At 43.2% G+C, this 20,254-nt stretch overlaps 1 protein-coding gene across 1 annotated transcript in view; it reads right to left on the minus strand.

The window, feature by feature from the left end:
* TRIO (trio Rho guanine nucleotide exchange factor) overlaps positions 1 to 20,254 on the minus strand; it is a 404,237-nt gene that overhangs the window by 141,346 nt on the left and 242,637 nt on the right. Inside the window, 5 exon segments of the mRNA XM_038392902.2 lie at positions 1,077 to 1,199; positions 6,850 to 6,965; positions 16,464 to 16,578; positions 18,374 to 18,523; positions 19,442 to 19,633. Coding sequence (XP_038248830.1) covers positions 1,077 to 1,199; positions 6,850 to 6,965; positions 16,464 to 16,578; positions 18,374 to 18,523; positions 19,442 to 19,633 — 696 coding nt within the window.

The following is a 20,254-nucleotide window of genomic DNA, read 5'->3' on the forward strand; positions in this document are numbered from 1 at the left end:
AAACAGAGAACATCAGTTCTGCAAGGTAAGCTTTTAGGGCAAGGACCATGTCTTCTCAGGTGTTTATATAGCTCCTGGCACCAAGGGACTCTGATCCCTATTAAGGTCTTTAGGTACTATCATAATACAAACACTGGCCCTGAGCCTGCAAAGACTTAAGGACAACGCATCCTCCTGGCAAATGGCTGCAAATGTGTAGGGAAGTTGCATTAAAATGGTACTTTATTATTTTCAGTGGCAGACAGTGGGTAGTGTGCGCATTTTAGAGGCAGCATTGCATGGCAGAAGTTTAACATTAAGAGGGCTGAACCAAGTCTTTGAGGGGACAATGGGTTTGGTGTGCAGAGGCATGCTTAGTCCTTCCATATATAATGTGACCAGTCTTCTTCCTTCCTCCATGACATCCTGCATTTCCAGCTATCTTTCTTTGATCACCACCTCTTTACCAGCTTGAGGCTCCATGATTTTTCCACACGGGACAGAGAGCCAAGAGGTTTAGACAAAGTGCAGCTTTTTAAATGGGGAGCAGGAGAGGGAAATTAGGGAAACCTTTCCTGCTGTAGTTACTTGTGCCAGAGTTCAACAATTAATAATGAACAAAATGTCCTGTGCCTGGAATGTTAGGTTTGCACCTGTGATGCTGGGTCCCATGTGGCCACAGTGTGCAGAGAAGTAAGCCTGCCACTGCCTAGAAACATTGCAGTACAATATGTTGTTCTAGGTAAGAGCCATACCTGAATGACTGAATCTTTCATCTTGTGCTATCTTTTCATTAGTAAAGTGTTCAATATTTTGAAGCACACAAACTGGAACATAATAAGACTTACTGCTTTTTGCTAACATAAAATAAGATTTAAGAGTTGAGTTCCAGTTGAGTTCCAAATTGATCTGAAAACCAACCAAGCTGAGGACACAAAAGGAAGTTATCTTTCTCCATTTTTAAGCGAGGTCACCAGTCTTGTAAATGTAGGGTAATACCAGCAATTTTGTTTCATTTCATGTCAAGTGGAAACAGGTAAGAGAGCCAATACAGCAAGGTGAAGCTGGCCATACACCAGCTGTTGCTCTTTATTTACCTTTGCAGTGATCTGAAATTCTTCATGTTCTTTTAACAGCTCTTGAGTGTGATGGATACTGGAACCAGTGGAAGTATGAGTGGATAAATAAAACTCTCCATTGTCATGGATCCACTCCAAAGCCTGAATAAAACAAGAAACAGTGAAGAGTATAAAAGAAAGTAGCACACTTTTTCAATAGACACCAATTTAAGTACTCAAGATACATAAAAATACATGCATAATAAAATTACTAGACAGACCTATATTTCATTTTTATCCCTTCTACATTTCATCTGAAACAACTTTGAAATGGAGTTTATCTACCTGTAATTGGAAGTCCTTCAAGATGTGTAATCCTTATCTGTAGTCCACACATGGGCACATATGCGCGCCATGCACCCGAGTCTGGAAATTCTAACAGACAGCATCAGTTGACCTGCATACTTGTGGTAGATCTCCTTGTACTCCCAATTGGGGATATAAGAGGTAGTGCGGGTTGACACCTCTCCAATTCCACTTTTTACCACAAATCAAACAGGATCCAAAGCAGAGGGGATGTAGGGTGGGTAGTGGAATACAGATAGGGACCAGAAATTTTAAAGGATTTGCAGCTACCAGTAAATAATCTCCATTTCTTTTTCAAGTGCTGGTCCCTATGTGTAGTCTACATCCGATAAGCCATGCTCAGATTGGAAGGGGTGAGAGGAAACCCCCAGAAAAGATGCTTGCAGTACTGCAGTTCCTACTGTTGCATCTGCAGCAGAGGCCTGAACGAGCATGTAATGTCTGCACGTATCTAGTATTGCAATGTCCTGCAAGGATACTGTAGAGGCAGTTTGTGCCCTTGTGGAGTGTGTCCTGCTGCTGTCAGGAGGCGATATGCAAGCTAACCTGTAACAATCGATGATACACCTGAAAACCCAAACTGAATTTCTCTGAGAGGATATTGCTTGATCTTGCAATCTTTCTACTATGGCAAGAAGTAGTCTTGGTGATTTTCTGATGGGTTTGATCCTTTGAAGGTAGAACACCAAAGCATGTTCGACATCAAGGGAATTAAGTCTTGTCTTAGGCAGAAAAGTGGGGTTGTGGAAAAAGGAAAGGTAAGTAGATACTTCAGTTGACATGGAATTCAGAAATAACTTTGGGGAGGAACTTAGAATGGAAATGAAGGATATCTTTTTCCTGTGAAAAACCATACGAGGAGGGTCTGCCATGAGGGCTCCCAACTCACCCGCCTGGCCAAAGTGTTAGCAACTAAAAATGAAACACGAAGGTTTCTTAACAGATTGGACATGGACCAAGGGTGGAAGCGTCTGTGTCCTTGAAAGATCAGTGTGTGAAAGTATGCGTCCTTCAGTCAAGGGTGACATACCAGTCTCCCAGATCCAGGGAGGGGATGATACAGGCCAGGGAAATTATGCGGAACTTTAGCTTCTTTAAGTACTTGTTGAGGTCTCGCAGGTCCAAGATGGGCCATAGACTGCCCTGGGCCTTTGGGATTAAAAAGTACCAAAAAAAGGACCCCCGTTCCTGTACTCAAGAGGAACTTCTTCCACTGTACCCAGCTGCAGTAACCCTTTTATCTCCTGCAGGAGGAGACTCTTGCGAAAGGGGTCCCTGAAGAGGGAGGGGGAAGGCAGGTGGGAAGGGGGGTTAGAAAGGAACTGGAGGGTATAACCTTGCTCCACTGTACTGAAGACTCATCGGTCCGAGGTTATAGTGGTTCAAGCAGGGAGAAAAAGGGGAAGGCGGTTGGAGAACACTGGGACAGATGGATCTGGGGAACAATCTTGTAGGTCGCACTCAGGCGCACCCTCAAAACAACCGTTTGGCCCCTTGCCTGGTACGGGTCGAGCCTGACTGAGCATAGGGTAGAGGCGGGTGGCTCAGATAGCACTTGTAGCCCTTGGCTTGTTTGTGGGGCTGGTCCTGCCATGGCTAGTTGCCCTGGCCCTGAGGCTGCTGCGGTTTGAACAGCTTATGTGCCGGGGCTGGAACGTAAAGATCCAGGGATTTTAGGGTGGTGCGGGAGTCCTTGAGGCCATGCAACTTGTTGTCTGTTTGCTCCGCAAATAGGGCTTGGCAGTCAAAGGCCAAGTCCTGCATTGACTGCTGGGCCTCGGTGGACAACCCAGAGAGGAACAACCAAGAGACTTGCAGCATGGAGATAGCAGAAGCCATGGTTCCGGCAGCAACAGCAGTGGCATCTGACGTTGCCTGAAGGTCACTTTGGCAGTGGTCATGCCCTCATCGAGGGTCACTCGAAACTCCTTCTTGGAAGTCTCAGGGAGTGACCCTTCAAACTTGGCCATGGCTTGCCACATATTAAAGTCACATCGGGCAAGGTGGCCTTGGTGGTTGGCCACTCTCAGCTGAAGGCTGGAAGACGAATAAATCTTAAAACCAAAGAGATCCAACCTCTCCGAGTCTTTATTTTGGTGTGTGGCCCTGGATTGTCCTTGCCTCTCTTTGTGGTTAACTGCCTCTACCACAAGGGACTTGGGGCTGGGTGGGAGTGTAAGTACTCATGCCCCTTGGTTGGCATGAAGTACTTGGGTTCAGCCCTCTTAGAGATAGGGGCCAGGGAAGAGGGGGTCTGCCACAGGGCATTAGTGATTTTGGAAACCCCTTCATGAAGGGATAGGACCACAGTGACAGGAGCCGAGGAGGAGAGGACATCAAACAGGGAGTCCGAGGGCTCTTTCAGTTCCTCTGCCTGAAGCCCCAGGTTGGATGCAACCCTTTTCAAAAGTTCCTGGTGAGCTTTGGCGTCATCTTGTGGAAGTGGGTGAGGGGGCCCCGTGATGGCCTCCTCTGGCAACGATGAGGATGATGCTGGTGCCGCAGGGTCCTCTACTTCCCTTGGTTGTCCAGCAGCTTGCTCCCCTGGATCCTCCTGGACCTGTGGGTCCTACCCCCCCGAAGCCTCGAGCACCGGAGGGGGATGGGATGCTGAAGCCGCTGGCTTCTCCAAGGCTCTCGATGCCAACCAGGCCACCTGGGAAGGTTGGGTGAACCCCCAAGGGTTCTACAGGTACCATGGCGCCAGCTACTGCGCCTAGGGCCATGGGACAGGTTTCAGTGCTGATGATGCAGGCAGAACTGCAGGTACCAGGGATTGTCCCGTAGTCAGGGAACCTCGCTCCATGTCAGAGGTATAAATGGAGTGGTCGGTACCAGGCGACCAAGATTGACTGGTGCGTCCCGAAGCTGACCTGTCCGAGTGAGACGGGCTTCTTGGTTGGGATCTCAGGGACACATTATCACCTCAGGGATGGCGTTCAGTGGATCTGCATTGGAGACCCAGCGATCCACACCTCATGCAACTTGACCAGTACCAGGACCGGGAGCTAATACAGGCCGCTTGTCGGGAGGATCTTCCCAAGTAGGGTGACCAACTGCTAGGAGACAGATGATGATGGCCCAGTGATCTGTGATCTCTGATCCTCGATCGGTGCCGTGATCAGTACCAGGCCCTTGGAGATGGACGGGGCCGATCCGGGAGTTTTTGCCAGGTGGCGTATGCCTCAGAAGGTCTGCGCCAATCTACCAGCGAGGTAGATCTCAAGTCCCTCGATCAGTGCCCCCTGTGCGGAGACCAAAGAGGGCTCCGCTGAGTCTGCCTCTCTAGTCCTGAGGCGTGGTGGCTTTGGGTGGGCGAAAGATGGCGGAACGTCCCTCTCGATGGGGAACAATGCTGCTGAGCAGGGACTCCCACATAGGTCCCAGCACGGGTTTTCCCTGAGACCGGGTTACAGCTGGAGCCGATGTGGATGGCACTAGGAGCACCAGGATCTCCTGAGCTGCTTGAAGGGCTTTGGGTGTCAAAGGTACCTGAAGTTGGCCAGGGCCTACGCCGCTATCTGGAGTTGCAGGAGAAGTATGGGATAGGCTGCACTGCTCAACTTGAGCTGAGGCCCGACTTCCCAAAGGAGGCGTTGAGCTTCCCAGCACGGGTCATGGCTCACCCCCAGCCCTCTCCTTTCCCTTATGGAAGGTAGGGGAGCTTCCCTTCACAGTCTTTTTTAGCTTCTTGACCAGAGTCGTAGAGGTGGATCATTGCCAGTTCGTAGGCGGCGCCAGTGGAGCACCATGCACGGAGGCTGCGGGGCTCGGTGCAGAGTTGGACTGCTGCCGGAGTGAGGGCCGACTCCATTAGGAGCGCTTTCAGACAGATATCGTGCTCCTCCTTCGTCCCAGCTTTAAAGAACCTGCAGATACAGCACTTGTCACTTATGGGTCCCTCGCCTAAGCACCTTAGGTAGCTGGTATGTGGATTGCTGATGAGCACAGACCAATTTGCAGCTATCGCAGGGCATGCCCTGTCCCCCAGCTGAGTCCCGTTCGGGACTAACAAAGAATTGAGAACTACTACTAAGGGTAACTAAGAAACTACTAACTATATACAGCTGTATTACAGGTTTTCAAGGCTTGCAAGAACAGAGAACGAAACAACGCTAGCTGAAGCAACAGATGTTTCAGCACCATCACTGATGGCAAGAAGGAATTGACGATGTGGGGAGCTGGTGGTGCCATTTATAATGCACCATGCGGGCGCCACTACAGAGGGCACCAGAACCAGTCCCCTACTGAGGGAAAAACTTCTGGCACGAGTGCATGTGGCGAGCACACACATCAAATATGGAATGAATATGAGCAAGCACTCAAAGAAGAATCATACATCCAGGCTGTATCAAAGCTTGGGTGCTTCTGCCCATACCATACTTCTGAAATTCAGCCTTTTCTGTCTCTCTAGACTGGCAAGTCATTTTCTCGAGATGCAATTATTCTAATTTCTACCTCTCTGGCCTCAATGACAGTGACTCCTACACAGTCATTCCAAACAGTGGGTAGCTAGGATGCAGATATATAGTACCTAAGGGGTATCTGCCAGAGGTAGAATACCTCCTGAATTGAATTTTGAATATTCCTGGGCAAGTACACCAGGAGCCAAGTGACACAAGGAGGCCAGACATCTGCTAAACCCACCTACACAAGAGACAGCCAGCATGATGGTGCCTGTACTGACTGAGCCAAGTGGACCAAAAAACTCAGAGTATTTGACAGAACTTTCTGTGTCATCTAGCCAATTCCAAGAAGTTAAAAGCCATTTCAATTACTACTTCTGCCTTGGAGTTCCCCTGATATTTTTATGGTTTAAAAATCACTTCTCTTTTTAAATATTCTCTCCACCATTGTGTAATAGACCCACACAAATGTATGATGTTAACCCAGTAAGCAGGACAAACAGTGAAACCGAGTGTATACAAAGTGTTATTAAATGCACACAATAGTGAAGATTTTTCTTCCCTGATCTTTCACTTACAACGATGTTATTTAACAGTTCTGAAGATACTCAAAAGAAATACAGTTTTTAAAGGTAATATTGTTATGACTCAGCCTTTCAGGTATTTCTTTATTCATATTATTTTGCATTGGTAGAATTTACTAAAATATTTAACAATTTATTCAACACAGCCTGGCAAAAAAACAACTCCTCAACAGTGTGGTAAAACAACCACCTGTTTGTAGTACAATATGAGAGTGATAGATTGGCTATAGGTGGCTGCCTACATTTTTTTTTAATTATTTCTAGTGTTCTATTTTGAGGGAGGAGTGGGGTAAGGTTTTTATACCTTGATTCTTAATAGTCTGCCTTTCAGAAGTTCCGAGTAGCATAGTCAATGGGAGCAACCTACTCCCTCAAAGTCAGGCGATAAGTCACACCTTGATCTGTATGGAATTTGAGTTGCATGGAATTGAAAATGTTCTTAGATAAAATCCTGACCTGTTTGGCACTTCTTTCAAAGACCACATACTGCTGACACTGGTCAAGGCGCCTTTTTCTCATTGTCCAGTAATGCAGCACGCGGTTCTCCCTCTGGAAGAGTTCATTTAAGATATCTGCAGGGACAGACAAATTAACTGAAGGTTATGGTCCTTTATTTTGTAATGAAGGGAAGCTGTGAGGCTAAAAGCTCTGCAAATAACTATTGTGTTGTATTAAGATCTACACAAAAAAGTTTCCTTTACAAATTTTTATAAAATTGTTTTATAAACAGGGACACTGATTTAGTTAAAATAAAGACTGGTGGTTTCATCAAAATGTGGTTCTGAAACAATAGGTTTTTGAGACTAGAGAGAGAACTTGATATAATGTAGGGGTGAGGAACCAGGCTGGTGAGGAAAGAGAGAATGGGGACAAGTAGACAAGATGCATTTAAGCATTCAGGCTGTAAATAATCAATAATCATTTCCCATCTGAAATTTCTAGAGTTCTATAAGGTACCTGGTGTCATGCAATAAACATGGGTGAACATACAGCCCAGGAATAAATATGTTAACAGATTTATTCTTGTGATATCCTAACTCATCTCAGACCCCACGCATGCAAAGAAATCCACTAAAAAACTCAGAAATAAAATTACTATAATTAACATTCCTTCAAAAGTCAACAAGAATACAGTCAGTCAAACAAATCATGCACCGATTCAAATATTCCCTAGTCCATTTGGTTTCAAGAAAATGAATTTATTACTTGGAAATGAAGACTTATGTAAAAGCAGTTCTGCTGATTATTATGCCATCTCTCTCCTTTCACACATTAGAGAATCCCGCAAACAGCAGGCCCTCAAGAATCCCCACCCACCTACCACTGTTAATTTGACCTTCCATCCCCTCAGTTTGGTTAACCACCATTTTTCCTTTTATGTCAATGACAAAGACTGGATGCACTTTACTGTCACTCAACTGTGGCCGAGAAAGGGAGAAATTCTGGAGGGACACTAAAACAGAGCTTGGTTCTGATAGAAGCCACAGGATAGAGGGGGTGAGATGCTGGTGGAGATAGAGAGGGGGTCTGATGAGATGCACACTGGTCCTCCAACTTGCGTGGGGGCAGGGGGGAGGGGAAGGAGAGAGATCTGGGATAAGCTATTGCCTACTTAAACATGCAAGTGAAGATTGAGGTTTAAGGCAGAGGAGGTGCATATAGACATTTGTTTTAATGCTATTTTAATTCTACTGTTAGTTTCCGTAAACAAATAAATCATACATGTTTTTGATTAAGCTGTCCTGAGTCACTGCAGTTCATTCTGGTCACAAACTTCCAGAAAGGACTCCACAGCCAGACCCAAACCCATTTAGACTGGCTCAAACGAGATGTGGCTTATGAAACAGGAGTTTGTAGCCTAATGACCCAGTCTAAAATGAGGTGAATTGCAGACCTCCACTCTTGGAGAAGTACTCCTCATCTGGAGTACTGTGTCCAGTTTTGGGCCCCACACTACAAGAAGGATGTGGATAAATTGGAAAGAGTACAGCGAAGGGCAACAAAAATGATTAGGGGTCTAGAGCACATGACTTATGAGGAGAGGCTGAGGGAGCTGGGATTGTTTAGTCTGCAGAAGAGAAGAATGAGGGGGGATTTGATAGCTGCTTTCAACTACCTGAAAGGGGGTTTCAAAGAGGATGGCTCTAGACTGTTCTCAATGGTAGCAGATGACAGAACGAGGAGTAATGGTCTCAAGTTGCAATGGGGGAGGTTTAGATTGGATATTAGGAAAAACTTTTTCACTAAGAGGGTGGTGAAACACTGGAATGCGTTACCTAGGGAGGTGGTAGAATCTCCTTCCTTAGAGGTTTTTAAGGTCAGGCTTGACAAAGCCCTGGCTAGGATGATTTAACTGGGACTTGGTCCTGCTTTGAGCAGGGGGTTGGACTAGATGACCTTCTGGGGTCCCTTCCAACCCTGATATTCTATGATTCTAAGTGCACATAGAAGCCTTATGAGAGGAGACTCAAAGAGCTTGGTTTGTTTAGCCTAACCAAAAGAAGGCTGAGGGGAGATATGATTGCTCTGTATAAATACACCAGAGGGATAAATACCAGGAAGGGGAGTAATTATGTAAGTTAAGTGCCAGTGTTGACACAAGAACAAATGGATAGAAACTGGCCATCAGCAAGTTTAGGTTTGAAATTAGGTTTCTAACCATTAGAGGAGTGAAGTTCTGAAACAGCCTTAAAGGGGAGCAAAAAACCTAACTGGCTTCAAGACTGAGCTAGATAAGTTTATGGAGGAGATGGTATGACGAGAATGCCTACAATGGCACGTAGCTGATCTGTGACTGCTAGCAGCAAATATTTCCAATGGCTGGTGATGGGACACTAGATGGGGACGGTTCCGAGTCACTCCAGAAAATTCTTTCCCAGGTGTCTGGCTGATGGGTCTTGCCCAGATGCTCAGGGTCTAACCGATCACTATATTTGAAGTAGGGAAGAAATTTTCCCCCAGGTCAAATGGACAGAGACCCTGAGGGTTTTACGCCTTCCTGTGCAGCATGGGGTACAGGTCACTTGCAGGTTAAAACTAGTGTAAATGGTGGATTCTCTGTCACCTGGAGTCTCTTAACCATGATTTGAGGACTTCAGTGACTCAGCCAGAAGTTAGGGGTCTATTACAGGAGCAGGTGAATGAGGTTCTGTGGCCTGCAATGTACAGGGGGTCAAACTAGATGACCATGATGGTCCCTTCTGACCTTAAAGTCTGAGTATACTTGGAAATAGTATCCCCAGCGAGACTGGGAGAGAGCTCACAAGCATAGCTTGTCCCTGAACCATAAATAGTTTATAATCCCGTTTTTTCAGTTACCTATTCCACTCCTCAGTTTTTGTGACTAGAAAGTAACATTTTCAACTGCTAGACTGCCTCACAACTTTATCTCCCATTGTGCAATCCTTCTTTCCTCTATTTTATTTCTCCTCTTGCCCATTTGTACTCTGAATTCTTAATGGGTATCACTTCTGTTCACATTATGATCATACTTGTCATCCATCCTCATCAATGTAACATTTCCCTTAGCGTCTTGCCTGTATCAACCCTATAACTAACTTTGCTGTTACTTCAAATGAGTAGGCCAAGTTCAGTAGTGGAGGTGCACACAGTGTGGGAATTAAACTCATGTACAGTGAGCAGCTTCCCTTGATACAGCTTATCGACAAAGCAGACAGTGACAAAGCAAGCAACAAAATTCAGAGGAATCAAAGCAAAAACGCTCATTTTCATAGTTGTTCATGCCAGCCCACAAAGCAATCTCTGAGGGAGGATTACCAGATGAGCCAGAACATTGGAGACCTATTTTACATATGATTAAATTTGGATCAAGTAAAATAAATGAAAATATACAGAAAATATCTAGATCGGGGTGGGAAAACTTTTTGGCCCGAGGGCCACATTGGGGAAGGTTGTGCCCCCCAAACAGCCCGGCCCCCGCCCCCTATTCGGCCCTTTCCACTTCCCGTCCCCTGACTGCCCCCTCTGGGATCCCCCTTCCCCAAACCGCCCCCCCCGGATCTCACCCCCTATCCAACCCCCCCTTCTCCCTGTACCCTGACTGCCCCGACCTATCCACACCCTTGCCCCCTGACAGGCCCCCCCGGGACTCCCACGCCCTATCCAACCCCCCGTTCTCCGACCCCTGACTGCCCCAGAACCTCCACTCCACCCAACTGCCCCCCGGGACCCAACCCCCCCACTGCTGCACGCACCGCCCCCTTACCATGCCGCTCAGAGCGGCAGGAGCTCGCAGCCCCGCTGCCCGGATAGTGGTATGGCTGTGTGGGAGGGGGAACAGTGTGGGAGGGGAAGGAAGTGAGCCTCCTGGGCCAGGAGCTCAAAGGCTGGGCTGGACGGTCCCGCGGGCTGAATGTGGCCTGCAGGCTGTAGTTTGCCCACCTCTGATCTAGATATAGATTCAAAGCCATATAAGCTGTTAAACACCCTCCCCAAAAAGAAGCACAATAAAGTAACAGTGCAACCTTAATAGTCAAGTGGACAAAGTTCGGAAATGCCGGAATTAAGATTGCTTATGCAATTTAAATTCGCACCCCCTTGTATGAATGCATTATGATACTATCTTTAATTGCATGTGTTATATTTGGATCCAGCAGAAAAGACACAGACACAGAGGGAGCTGATAGAAATTCAGCTGTCTGTTGCGGAGGTAGCTCTATTGTTCTTGCAGCAAAAGTGAAAACAACATGAAAATGAGGCTCTGCACTGGAGAGTTGGGGAGTGCTCAGATGTTTAAAGGGACAGGATATCACAACATGATCATATAGTATTTTTTTCCATGGGACTACAGTTTCATTCAGTGGATTAGAAATTATTCATTTTTTTTTTTTAACCTCCTGGTTCAATGTGTGGCCCAGGCTTCACGTAATGTACACCATCTAAACCCTACACAGAATATAAAATTATTTATTTTGTCCTGGATGTTTGAAGTGCTCTCACTATAGTATAACAGTGCTTCACAAACATCAACGTATCTTCACAAAAATCCTATGAGATTAGGTAGCACTATCCCCAATTTACAACTAGGAAACTGAGGATGAGAGAGATTAAAGCTAAAATTGTCAAACATTCACTAATTTTGTATGCCCTACTTGAGACACACAGGGTTTTCACAGTGCTTATTTTTATAGCATATTATGTATTTAAAGCACTGCTCCAATAGACTTCATTTTCAAGCACTCAGCACTTCACAGATCTAGATCCAGGTGTCTCATATTGCGTGTGCCTCACTTTCCTGGTGCCCTAACAGTGATCATCTGTGAACAGTTTGGCTTAAGTGACTTGCTCAGCACCACACAGGAAGTCTGTGGCAGAGGTAGGGATAGAATCCAATTCTCCAGGGCAGCATTCAACTGCCTTAGCCCTGAGACCATGCCTTCACTTCCGACACAGCACTCAACCTCTGCAACAAACGAGACAGGGTCAGAAATCCCACACAGAACTCAGAGTAAACACAATGGATTGCAATTGCTTTTTTAGAGAGATTATGGTCTATTGTGTACATGAATATTTCAGGACTGTTTAAAGTATGGGTTATATAAATGTTCATGTAAGGACTTCAGAAATGCATAGTATTGACAGTACTAGACTAGAGTATCATATACACATGATATGTATGTCAAAGGAGTTTTAAAGACAGGTATTATTGTGCAGTATCCTGCCAGCAGTAGAACATTTACTTAGACTGCTTGACACATGCTTCCACTTGTAGCAGAAATGAAACCCATAATTAAGTTAGGAGGTGTTGCTAACAATTTTGTTCAGAATCCTTACATTTAGTTATTAAACTCAGGACCATGGATAAAATTAAAATGAGCACATTTGGCATTTCTTGGTACTCTGCATAAGAGTACTCACAAACAGACTTATGTTCATCCAATTTTACTTCTAGCATCATTCGAGGTTTCTCAATATAAGGAGCTTCAAATCTGTAAAAACAGATGGTGAGGGCATGGCTTTACTTTTAGACTCATGGATTCTGATAATTCAAAGAAAGAAAGAAAAAAAGAAAAAAGTCCTATTACTGATATTTGAAAATTGGCTACCATAATTGTTACTCGCGGTATTTTGGTAACTTCTATGTCATGGGCAGGAGCCTCAGCCCTGAAGGGAGCCCTCCTACCATCACCTCTTTTGAGCCTGTCTCCCCACCCCATCTCTCACCCCTCCCCTGCTGGCCATGAGAAGCGGGTGCTGAGATGTGCCGTCTTGCCGAGGTCGGGGGGAAGGAGGGGGAGCTTCTGCCACCTACATCCTGTTTCTGCAAACCCTGTAGACAGTTCACCCCGTGTACAGTAACTTTTATCCTCTCTGCTCTTCCCTCTCCTTGTCCCACCTCCACGCCACTGTCTGGCAGCACCCATCTCCTTTTCTTAAACCTGGCTCCTACTTCCAGTTCCTGACTCTCCCCCTCTCTCTGCTTCCCCTCACTCCATCTGTTTGAGCCCCAGGCACACAGTTTGCTCCCTGAACAAATTCAGCCTCTGTTAATAGCAAGGGGCAAATTGTTATGCCATGTGAGGACAAAATAAGGGCAGAAGCTTCACGACATGTTACTAAGCATGCTCAGTAACAGCAAAGCAGCAAATTGTGTTGGGAAGCAGTCTGTGTTGCTACATTGGCCAGGCTCCCTGCATGGTAGATACAGGATAGCTGTGCACAGCTTATAGGGAATGTTAATGCTAACTCAGGGTCAATGCACAGTACATCGCCAACAGGACAGCGACTCGGCCCATTAATATTATGATCTCCTAATTTAGTAAGAAGGGCTGTACCAGCCATAATTGTACCTCCATTTCCCTCATCTACTGAGCTCCCATTCCCCTTTTCTGACAGGTTTACCTTGATCGCATTTTACAATCTACTTTGACAGTCTATCTGCCTACCACCACCTCTCAAATGCTCATCCTAGTGACACGTTTCCCAGATTTGTGGGGAAATCTCAATGTATTATAACATTTCAGACTGGACACTACATAAAAATGGACATCTTGAGACTGACGTAACTGGAGTCAATTGTTATACACAGCATGCAAGATCTACTTAGCTAACTGGAACAGAGTCCATGCTATCAGAACATTGTACAGATGGTGTGCCAGTGAGAGACATTTGGCTGTGCTTTTGCTATGATTTATGCTATTAGTTCCTTTGGATGCCAAGAGCCAGAAAAAGATACTGTATAACACGGCATGAAGTTATATAACAGTAATGTGTTGAATTCAGCTGCTGACAAGCAGCTTTGCATATTTCCATCTCCTGAATTATATTCCCCCCCCCCCCTTATTAACAGTGGCCTCTCATAACTCATCTTCCAGGGGTGTTTAGGATAACAGCGTGTTTCCTAAACTTTTTTGATTTGTATTGCAGGTACCACAAACTGTACCTCTTAAAGTCTTCCTGAGACTGGAGCAAAAGTAATGGATCTAAGACAGAGGATCACCCAGCCACCTCCTTCATTGTGTGTGTGTGTGTGGGGGGGGGGGGGGGGGGCTGCCACAGCAGTAGAGAGTAACATACTTTTAAGCCTTCAGTACTAGACTTGACTGGTTCAAGTAATTTTATGAAACAGGCATCCAGTGTGTTCTTGGAAACGCCTTGGAAATGTGAATTATAGGTGTGTATTTGTTCAGTTTTTCCAACGTTAAATTTATGCTAAAAGTTTTAATCTCTATTTACAGAGCACAGGCTTGCAGAGCAGACAGCATTTCAAGCTGTCAGATTCTTCTATGAATGAGAGGGAATGAAACGACTCTGAAATGTACTACAGCTTGCATTTGACAAGAAATGTATTTACGGTTTTATTACAGTCTTTTATCATACTCCTTCCTTTTGTTTTTCTTAAATACACTTAGAAAAAGAAAACTATCATACAATTACTAGATTACCTCTGCAGGTACCTTCCACACCTACATTCCCTATGGTTCTATGATTTATCTGTTCAGCTACCACAGCAGTACTGAGTCCTACAAAGAAAAAAACTTCAGTGCGCCTCAATACATCTTTTTAGCACCATTACCAAAACCATCTGTTTTATGAAACAGATGAAGAATTTACTAAGATGAAAGGTGTATATTCCCTACATATAAGTTATTGTAGATTTAGTTTTTCCTATATTTAGGTTATTGTCATCTGTGACTTGTATGTCTGAACTGAGCATGCCAATTATACTATGTTCAACAATGGTCCTCAATCAGGTGTACACATACCCCTGGGGGTACACAGAGGTCTTCCAGGGGGTACATCAACTCATCTAGATATTTGCCTAGTTGTACAACAGGCTACATAAAAAACACTACTGAAGTCAGTACAAACTAAAATTTCATACAGACAGTACTTCTTTATTCTGTTCTGAATACTATGTACTGAAATGTAAGTACAATATTTATATTCAATTGAGTCATTTTATAATTATATGGTAAAAATGAGAAAGTAAGCAATTTTTCAATAATAGTGTGCTGTGACACTTTTGTATTTTTACCTCTGATTTTGTAAGCAAGTAGTTTTTACGAGAGGTAAAACTTGGGGATATGCAAGACAAATCAGACTCCTGAAAGGGGTACAGTAGTCTGGAAAGATTGAAAGCCACTGATGTAGGAGACCATGAAAAGTACAGTACAGGTACAGTAATACCATGGAGGATACAGCTTGGCATTTCTCCTCTTTCTTCACTTAAATCTTTCTCATTTACAGTAGGTGAGTTGATTGCACACCTACTGTGAATGTAGCAATAGCAATCAGATTAAATGCAAGTAGTTTACAAGTCTTTGTTGCTACACTAAACTATTTCAAATTCTTACTTTAAAAAAAATCCATGAAGTTGTATGAAAAAAACCCTTATGTAAGCTATATATTTCTGAGTGGGTCTTAAGCTCTTCATAAACTAATTCATGTTTTTATCCCTTCTCACATTCAGTGGTGTGACTCCATCTCTTGTGAACCCTTTTCAGTCTTCCATTTCAAATCATATATTTGTCTGACACCCACAATTCATTTCCTCCATAGCCAAAACCATCTCAGATAGCTGCTGCCATCCACAAACACAATTCAACATGGCTTAGCTTTCAATTTCAACATAACCAGACTGTGTGAAGGAGAAACTGCAGAAAGTTCTTCAACCTGCAGTGCAATGAGGGGACAACCCTTCCTTCTGCAATACTTGCACACACATTATGACCCAAACGTTTAGCCATAGTTAAAGTGTGGTTGGGGGAACCACAATTGGCAAACAAGCAATCATAACTCAAAAATCTATTGAAGAAAGATCCTTATTGTTCAAAATCTTCTCTGAGTTCTATCCCATTCCATCTTCATTTCTCCTATCTCATTTATTTTCTGAGCTTAAGTCTGTTGGTGTAATACCACTGATCTTTGTTCTCTCTCCATCCACTGTTTCACTGTGGGCACTAACATCTCTTGCATTCATCACCAGAGTGGACCAGTACTATTTTAAAGTCTTGTTCTGCCTAAGTGAATACTGACAATTTTCAAATCCCATCTCAAGATCCATCTCCTTTTCTCCACCACCACAGCTGCACACACATTTGTAGCTTTAATAGAGCCATTTTACCCTACTACCTGGGCCTCCCAATTATCCTATGTTCAATCAAACTAGTTTAATTTTAAGTTTAAAACTAGTCCAGAGATTCAGTAGGCCATTTTTAAGTTTTGTGTTCTCCTAACACAGAATTCCCATTGCATTTTGTATAGCCCAGAATACCAAATGTGCTTATATAGACTTATTGGCTGTGGAATTCTTGACACTTCTATATGAAGAGCAATGCATTTAAGTCTCCATTTGTAAATTAAACATGACATTAAGTTTGAAATATACAAATTGATACCAATCAAGCTTTATTTGGGTGCAAGACTCTTCCCTTTCTTAAAACTGAAAAATGAAGCCGAGTGGTTACCAGCTATTTTAAACCTTCACCAGGGCGATCACTTATTTTAGGATGAATCTGAAATACTGTATCCGCTCCGGCAGGGGCTCACCCTCATCTTCTCAGATTTGTTGCAGCGCATGAAGGCCAAATTCCTAAAAGAACACTTACTTTTGACTTGTTGTTCAGGAGCTTTGATGTGAGTTACCATCCCTGGCATGTTTACACTATTCCTGTGCAGGTATTTCAGGAAGACATCAGCATTCCTCCGAGCCAGCGTACAAGCCTACGAGAAGATTCAGTAGCATTTGAAATTGCTGTGTTTGAAAGGGCATTAACAGATGCATGGATACACACACACACTCCTTTTTCTGCTTACTATGTCCTACTCAATACAGAGCAGACAAATGGTAAAAAAGATCACTATTTTCCAAGCAAATAGCAGTTAATCCAGGACTAGGTTATCTGGCACTGCACACTAAATAGCATTACATGTAATTTATATCTGAAGTTAATTAAAAGTGATCATCTTCTCCATACTTTTAAGTGCGGATCAAGGTACATAGAGTAGATGGTTTACATAATAATGACAAATAAGTTAAAAACAAAGTGCACAACTTTCAGTAATCACCTGGATATTGTAAAAGATCCACCACTAGTTTAAACTGAAAAAATAGTTGCTCTGCTGAAATGAAACCAAAAGTACTGAAAGAAGACATGCCCTTTAAAGGTCTTAAAAGCATTCAAACCAAAGAGCAACAAAACAGCCAGAATCTAACTGCATTGCCAAGAACCAGCATAGCTGCCTTCCTAACCTGAACTTCTGAATATATACCAAATGCTATATATAGGCCTGGTGTCCTTTGTTTGTAATGAAGTGGAACATCAAAGTACTACTTTAAAAGGTTAGGTGAAGACAGCACAGACATGACCAATGACAAAAATCACTGAGACAGTAATTTATCAGATCATATTCTCATAACAGTCCAAAAGTTCAGACATTTGCAACTGAGAGATCCATTTGACACTGCCCCTACAGTTATACGAAAATTCATGTTTTCAGTGTGTTTGCACCTCAGTATTGAACATTAAGAGGCTTTCTAACTTCTCTAATACAACACCACAGGAAGAACATTCTGTATACTTACTGACCATATTGTATTTTCCATGCAGTCACACATCCCACAGGCGGAGGCTATCACAATTATTTTCAAGTGCCACTGACATATTACCATTGCTAAGTCACCTTGCTTATCAGCAAAAATTGAATACAAGTGGCCCAATATTACTGCCTCATCTTTTCTTCAGATTGCTGTTGTGTTGAATTTCTTGTACTATATTTTAAGATTGTATTTCTCTGGAAAACAGCAGCCTTTGCACACACCCCACTTCCCGGCCATCCTTTATCTCCCTCTCCTGGTATTCTCTCCCCATTCTCCTTCTGCGACCCTTTCCCCTTCCAAATTGGCTCTCCTCTTCCTAAGTGATTTTTTATTTACAATTTGGTTACAAAATCTGAACCACTACCTTTATTTTAAGAGTAGAATTGTAACAGTAATACTCAAAGACATGGTGGCACTATAGTGTTTTGGAGCTTTATTGTAGTGTAGAATATTATTTTGTTTTTTTTAAGAGCAATTATAAAATACTACAGAAAAAGGAGCACAGAATCAGGTTTCCCCACTGTAGCTCTAGCGCTGCTGGGAGCTTCTTCGAGTCATGGGGAGCCATTGTGCTGAGCAGCTGTTGCTTCTTTTAAAGAAGTGTCTTTCAAGTGTTCTGGGAAGTGGTGGCTGCTGAAAAAAGTGAGCCCCACCTGCACGTCTATCACAGTGGGATGCCTGATTCTCCGAGCTATCTGCTGAAGTTGAATTGGAAACTTATTTATATAAACTGGCATACATTTTATGCACTTGGCAATGTTCTAATCACCACGAGAAACAGTCATATGCCATTCCCTGTGTAATCACCATTCAGGAGCTCACGAAGCCATACACCTGTCACTGGGTTTTTCAGATCTATTCGAGATATGTGAGGATGTAACTGCTTGCTTCCCAAAATGTAACCAACATCATCTTTACCTTCAGGAACGCTTCTTTTTGTTCAAGGTGCTTGCTTATCATAGGGGTCACGTGATCTGTTTCAGAGTTAGGACCCAGTTTGTCTGCTCCCCCACACCAGTCTTCTTCCCGCTTATATTCCTGCTCCAGACTCTCCAGCACACTGCAAACCTACCAGCCAAGAGGAGACAAATATCTCTAGTATTTCAGTTGAACAAAACACTGTGAAGTAGTTTGAGCCAGGAGACTTGAAACCAAGAATCCTAGACATCTAATCCCAGCTCTGACATAGATGCCGACTGTGTCTTCAATTTATCTGTTTTCCATCCCGCCCCTCTAAAATAGGGAAACTGCCATCAGCCTCTGCCCAGGATGTGATGTGGATTAAAACTCATGAAACACTTTGAAGATGAAAAGTATGATATAGGTGGTAACATTATTTATGATAGGATTTTATGATAGGATTTTAATCAAGCTATGATCAGAAGTGATTTCTTACATGACAGTATATCTGCACATATGATACTTTCCCTGGCAAGGCCCTTTCCAGAAACTGAAAATCCAAATTAATCAATTACCTAATCCTGATTTAAAACATGGGGGAAAAGAAAAAAAGGTCAAGAAGGGCAGATGGGGATTTAAGATGTAGCTGACTTACCACTAAAGACAAAATCTAATACCAGAGCAACATTTTAGAGAAAATCGTATATAAATGTTATTAATAACATGTGAATAATTTGTAACTAAGCATTTTACAAACACACTTTGCTTTATCAATTATAATGTGTGGTTTTTGCTTTCTGCTCAGTATAGAAAATAAAACTTCACTGACTGTACTGCAATTTAGTTAGAGTCAGTTTCATTTTTTCTAGGCCTCAGTTAATATAATACTGTCAGCGTTTCCAAAACAGCATGGAAAGTTCTAAATAAAAATTTTAAAATACCAACATTTCTGCTAATATCAGTTTTATAAACTTGAGCTCTAAAGCTAATTAACTCTGCCACTTGAGCCAAAGGTAATTTTTATGATAAAACATCACAAATCCCTTTACCATTCTGCAAGGCATGGGTCTTCAAGAGTTCCTATACCTGCTCTGACGTTTTATAGAAGGCAACGGAAGCATTCACAAGTTTGAGACGGTCCTCCATCTTCAGCATCAGCTGTTGCCAGTGAGAAGCAACTTTCTCAGCGCAGTCCCTGATCATATCCATATCATAATGATTAGCCTGCAGCATCGCCTCTGCTTTCTGCTGCACCTGCAGTGCACTTTGATGTGTTTTCTGATAAGAAGTTGAAATAAAATATTTAATTGCATAACGTTTAAATGCATTTGCTTTAAATCCATGTTCCATTTTCTTATTTGCAATGCTATTTTCTACACACGTATATCAGACAAAGGAAATAAAGGGCTAGCAGTAGGTTGCAGCATAACTTTTTCTAGGCAAACAAATATGAAGTAAATTCAACAGAGATTTGTTATCAATTGACAGTGTCTATCAGTCTACAAGAACAGCCACTGCAGAGCAACAGATTATGCAAGCCATACAGTGCTCCCCAAGTTACAGTACATAACCTGATTATAATTATGGCTTCTAGGTTTGTTCTCTCTTTGGATTGGGAGGGGAAAGGTGGAATGTTCTGGGTCCAAATACCCCAGCGGGAGAACGGGGACTGAACCTCAAAGAATAAGCAATTGAATCAACTGATTGGATATAATGCTACTGTAATATACAAGTATATTGAGTAAGGTCTCTTATGAAAGCTGGTGACACACTGGTGATTACTATCATTGTGAAATGTATGTACTAACAATATATGAGGAATTAGGAATATTCACTCATATTATACTTTAAAGCAGAGGTGGGCAAACTAGGACCCACAGGACCATCCTGCCTGGCCCT

Source organism: Dermochelys coriacea, chromosome 2 (genome assembly GCF_009764565.3).
Source record: "Dermochelys coriacea isolate rDerCor1 chromosome 2, rDerCor1.pri.v4, whole genome shotgun sequence".
In the NCBI taxonomy this organism is placed as follows: domain Eukaryota; kingdom Metazoa; phylum Chordata; order Testudines; family Dermochelyidae; genus Dermochelys; species Dermochelys coriacea.